The sequence below is a fragment of the Camellia sinensis genome, chromosome 3, assembly GCF_055761805.1.
Source record: "Camellia sinensis isolate YWXY chromosome 3, ASM5576180v1, whole genome shotgun sequence".
Classification (NCBI taxonomy): Eukaryota; Viridiplantae; Streptophyta; class Magnoliopsida; order Ericales; family Theaceae; genus Camellia; species Camellia sinensis.
In genome coordinates, this window is record NC_138963.1 from 183,836,497 (window position 1) to 183,841,121 (window position 4,625).

A 4,625-nucleotide genomic window follows, 5' to 3' on the forward strand; every position below is an offset into this window, starting at 1 on the left:
TCTTTCTTTGTTATTATTATTATTATTTTGGTGCTGAGACTTTTTTCTGACCAAAAGGACTACATCAAAAAAAAAAAACAAAACAAAAAAAAATCTATTCTATAAAATTAACTATAATTTAGAAGCAAGGGTTAAAGATTCATTCCTGGAGTGGTTCCATATATTAATAGAAGTTAAGCAATCTTAATTGGCACTCTCTAGTTTATATGATAATATTTTTTTTATTTTATAATTTGTAAATTAAAGTACACTGTTAAACGAAAAAAATAAAATTTTATACATATATAATCTCATTATATGCCTATGACATTTTCGTCCTTTTTAGATTCAAAATATAATTTACCCCACTATATTTTATTCCATCTTGGAGCTTGTCTTTTGAAATATAAACACATCACTAATTTGATTCTAATTTTTTGAATTTAATTTTTTGAAAATTAGTTTTTTTGTTTTTTGTTTTTTGTTTTTTATTTTTCATGAATTTTTTTTTAATAATTTAAGCAATTTTTTTACTTTCTAGATAGACCTAACCTAGATGTAACTAAAAAGTAAAATATTTATAAAAAAATATTTTAAAAAATCAATAAATACACAAAAATACAAAAATGTACTTAATTTTCATATCTTTTGGTATTTAATAAATTTTTAAAAGATTTTTTTTACAAATATTATACTTTTTAATTTTATTTATATTAAGTGTATTTAAAAGGATAAATTACAAATACACCCCTTGAGATTTGCTTAAAATACAGATTGCCCCTTATAATTTGAAAAATAACAAATGCCTCCTTATTAGAATTTTTTTTTATTTGACAGAATTAACTAAAAAAAGAAAATTCATAATTGATCTCCTATAAAATAATAAAATTACCTAAATTATTAATTGAAACATATTTTTAATATCATTAAAAACTGTTAATTGGCTTGATGATTTATTAATAAAAGGGCAATTTGTTATAAAATTAGAAACAATAGGAGTAAAATGTAATTTTCAAAACCACAAGGGGCAATTCGTATTTTAATCAAATCTTAGGGGGTGTATTTGTAATTTACCCTATTTAAAATGAAAAAAAAATTACTTAAAATATTTTAAAAATTTTACAAAAAAATAAAAAATACAAAAAATAAAAAACTTAAATTTTATAAAATTGAATTCAAAAAATTTAAACAGTTAATTTGAACTGAATGTTGATAAGAGATAAACTGAAATTTGACCACGGCAGTTCCCATAAGTTCTGCTTGAGGACTTCAAAAGCTTTATGCTAAGACTCATCATTCATTTTTCAATTAGAGTTTCACCTATTTTCTTGCACCAAACAGTACCTTCCGACGGCGCCAACAAAAAACTTGCATGATATGAGCAAAAAAAAATTACTATAATTGACATCATGACTTCAAATTTTTTTCGTTCCATAAGACCTCTCTGAACAATGACAAAATATCCAAATCAACTAAAAATATATATATACAAAAGATTTTTTATTTTTTTTTTTTGTTTATTCTTATCTCAATCTCAATAACAAACAAAAAAAAAAAAAAATAAAACATCAATACAACACAACCCAAAACAAGATAATAAATTGAAAAGATAGTAGAGACAATTGTAAACTTGGTTTAGCGCAATTAACCTAATGCTAATGTCTTAGAGAAAGAAGAACTTGGTTGACCAGCTTGTCTAGATTCAAGAAAGATGAACCAGAGGAACTCTCAGTGGTTTCTTGAGCCAATCTCTTCCACTCCACAGCCTTTTTCTTCATCTCCTTCCCTTTCTCTCCAACCATCAACTCTCTCACAAGGCTCTCAACTTCATCTTTCTTAACATCATTATCTATCTCCATCGCTATGCCCCATTGGGTGCAACAGTGCCAACAATTTGTTTGTTGCTCTGCGAAAAATGGCCAACAGACCATTGGAACTCCACTCGAAATGCTTTCAAGTGTGGAGTTCCACCCAGAGTGAGTTAAAAACCCTCCAATAGACGGGTGGTCAAGAACTTGCTCTTGGGGGCACCAACTTGCCAATAAACCTCTTTCTTTTGTTGCTTCCATGAATTCTGGTGGAAGAACAGCCAAGTCGCCAGTGACAAGATCAGGTCTTATTACCCACAAAAAGGTCTGGTTGCTATTAGCAAGTCCCCAAGCAAACTCAACCATTTGGTTTGGTGTCATGACAGTGATGCTTCCAAAGTTCACATAAACAACAGAGTTGGGTCCTTTTGTGTCGAGCCATTCGAGGCACTGGGGTTCTTCTTTCCACAGATTTGATCCTATCAACTTGAGACTATCATCGTTGATTTGATTCGTTAATAAGTGTAAAGGTCCAATAGTGTAGATTGGAGGGAACATGGATGAAAGAGCCTCCAAAACGTTATGTTCTAATTTCTCAAATGTATTGAAAATAATGGCGGAGGCTCTACGAGCTCTCTCAGCTTCACCACACACAAAATCAATCATAAAATCACTTAAATCTGTGGTTCGAAGAAAACTTGGTAAATCCTTCAAACGTATACCTTTCATACCAGGTATCCAATCGATAACTGTATCCAAATATCCATTTGTCATGCAACTCTCATCTGCACATCACCCCCAAAAAAAAATATCAGCACCAAACTTACGATATTGTATTGAAAATCTCGATAAATTCATAAATTGATAATAATAATGCTAAAAATCTTTAAAATTTTATTAAATTTTTTATTAAATATCACACATGAATATAAAACTTATATCGGGATCTTTTGGGAAGCAAAAAAAAAAAATCAATTTTTAACTTTTTAACTATTTTATATCACATCACCTCTCACATTTTTTACTTACAAAAAGATAAAATAAATTAAAAAAATTAAAAATTTAATTTTTTTACTAACTTTTCAAAACACTGCATCATATAAATCCCATATAAATTTCACATCTATATAAAACATTTTAAAAAAAATTAATAAACTTTTAAAATCCCCAACACTATTCAAACATTATTCAATTAATAAAGGTAAATATATATAGAATAGCAGTAAATGTCAACGCTTGCCACACTTTTCCAGGACTACAGCTGCAGACTCATATATCTTTTTTACATTTATTTCTCTACTCTATCAATTTTATTTTTTTATTTTTGTAATCATGTAAATTTTCAAATTTTATTGACTTCAAGATCAAACTAACGACCCATCATGTGATAGAGAAATTAAACTAATTTAGATGAGAGAAGACGTGTTATCAATCCAATTAAAATAAAAAAAAATAATTAGATATAAATACAATTTTTATATAAAAAATTCACACACGTACAAAAATTACAAAAATATTTACAATTTTAAAACAACAACTCTAAAGAGATAAGGATCTCGAATTCCCAAATATTCTTATCTCTATATCCCAAATCATTCACAATTATTGAATATGTCTTGAGATTCTCAAATCTTAAAATTTTCATATGATCTAAGGATTATAAGTGATTTGGGACTGAAGAACAAGAATATTTATGAACACTAATGTTTTGACCTTATTTTCTTATACCTTGCCCCGTGCTCTCGTTAGAACTCTCCCTAGAGGTCTGTGTCATCGCTGCAAAAATTTTATATCTGAATTATTTTAATTAACAAGAAAAGGTGTTAATCTAGCATACTGAATGCGTGTACGTGTGCAAAAATTTTATATCTGAATTATTTTAATTAACAAGAAAAGGTGTTAATCTAGCATACTGAATGCATGTACGTGTGTATGTGTGCATGTGATGTATACATGTAATCATATTAATGTACATATTAATTGAATTAATAAGACCTTTAAGTGGAATATAACTCTTATCGATAAGATTAGGATACTGTTCATAACCCATGAACCCACAGGCACTAGTTGTCCAGAAAAGAACTTCAGGAATGCCCAATTCTTCAGCAGCATCCACAGTGAAGCTCATAGCCCCATCGGAGACTATGCAAGTCACCGGCGGGACGTTCGACGAAGCAGTGTCGTTTAGCTTCGAAAGAAGGTCTTTAAAAGGAGCCAAGCAGTGTTTCCTGGTGGACTCGCACAGTGATGGGATGTCTTGGGTTGCATCGGCATCGGACTCGGGGAGCCCATCGGGTATGGTTTCGAACCGGAAGGAAGAGAGCCCGTTGAGGGAGTCGGGGCCCCGAGATTTGAGGAGGCGTTTGTGGTTGAACTCAGTGTTGACAAAGGTGATGTGAAAGCCTCTTTGCTGGAGGAGTTTGGAGAGCTTGAGCATGGGGTTGATGTGGCCTTGAGCTGGGTATGGTATACAAACTGCATGAGGTTTTTCTAACTTGCGCATCGAACCCATTCTCTCTCCTCCTCCTCTCCTCTCAATTGGGATATTTTAAATTGCTTATGAATCACACATTATGGTTCTTGTTTTGTTTTATAGACCCATAAACAACAATTGTGTTAAATGTTTACGCGCGTGGTGATGGATGGGGGATGGTGACATGGTGCGCAGTGGGCAGTCGCACATTAAAAAAAAAAAAAAACATTTTTATTTATGATCAAAAATTATATTTAATTTTTAATTTTAGTGATGTGATAATTAATTAAAATATTAAAGGTAATATTTTTTTTATAATTGTTGTTTATTTTCTTAGTAAAAAATTAAATTAGTTACAATTATTG

The 4,625-nt window shown here is 30.2% G+C and overlaps 1 protein-coding gene across 2 annotated transcripts; it reads right to left on the bottom strand.

Moving 5' to 3' along the window:
- Positions 1-1,459: 1,459 nt before the first annotated feature.
- Positions 1,460-4,355, bottom strand: LOC145822982 (7-deoxyloganetin glucosyltransferase-like). 2 transcript variants are annotated; one of them, XM_082921618.1, is made up of 3 exons: positions 3,783-4,349; positions 3,516-3,563; positions 1,460-2,572 (listed from the first exon to the last, which is right to left on the bottom strand). In XM_082921618.1, exons 1-3 carry the CDS (start codon positions 4,297-4,299, stop codon positions 1,635-1,637), a joined length of 1,503 nt encoding a protein of 500 aa, XP_082777744.1. In that variant the 5' UTR covers positions 4,300-4,349; the 3' UTR covers positions 1,460-1,634. The 2 variants fall into 2 exon arrangements, with proteins under 2 accessions (XP_082777744.1, XP_082777745.1); XM_082921619.1 differs by lacking the exon at positions 3,516-3,563 and having other exon boundaries at positions 3,783-4,355.
- Positions 4,356-4,625: the final 270 nt, after the last annotated feature.

Excerpts from the sequence above, each read along its gene's own strand:
- LOC145822982 (XM_082921618.1), bottom strand. The coding sequence starts at position 4,299 with ATGGGTTCGATGCGCAAGTTAGAAAAACCTCATGCAGTTTGTATACCA. Across the intron at positions 3,564-3,782 it reads GAGTTATATTCCACTTAAAG|CGATGACACAGACCTCTAGG; the intron begins GTCTTATTAATT and ends AAATTTTTGCAG. Across the intron at positions 2,573-3,515 it reads TAACGAGAGCACGGGGCAAG|ATGAGAGTTGCATGACAAAT; the intron begins GTATAAGAAAAT and ends GGTGATGTGCAG.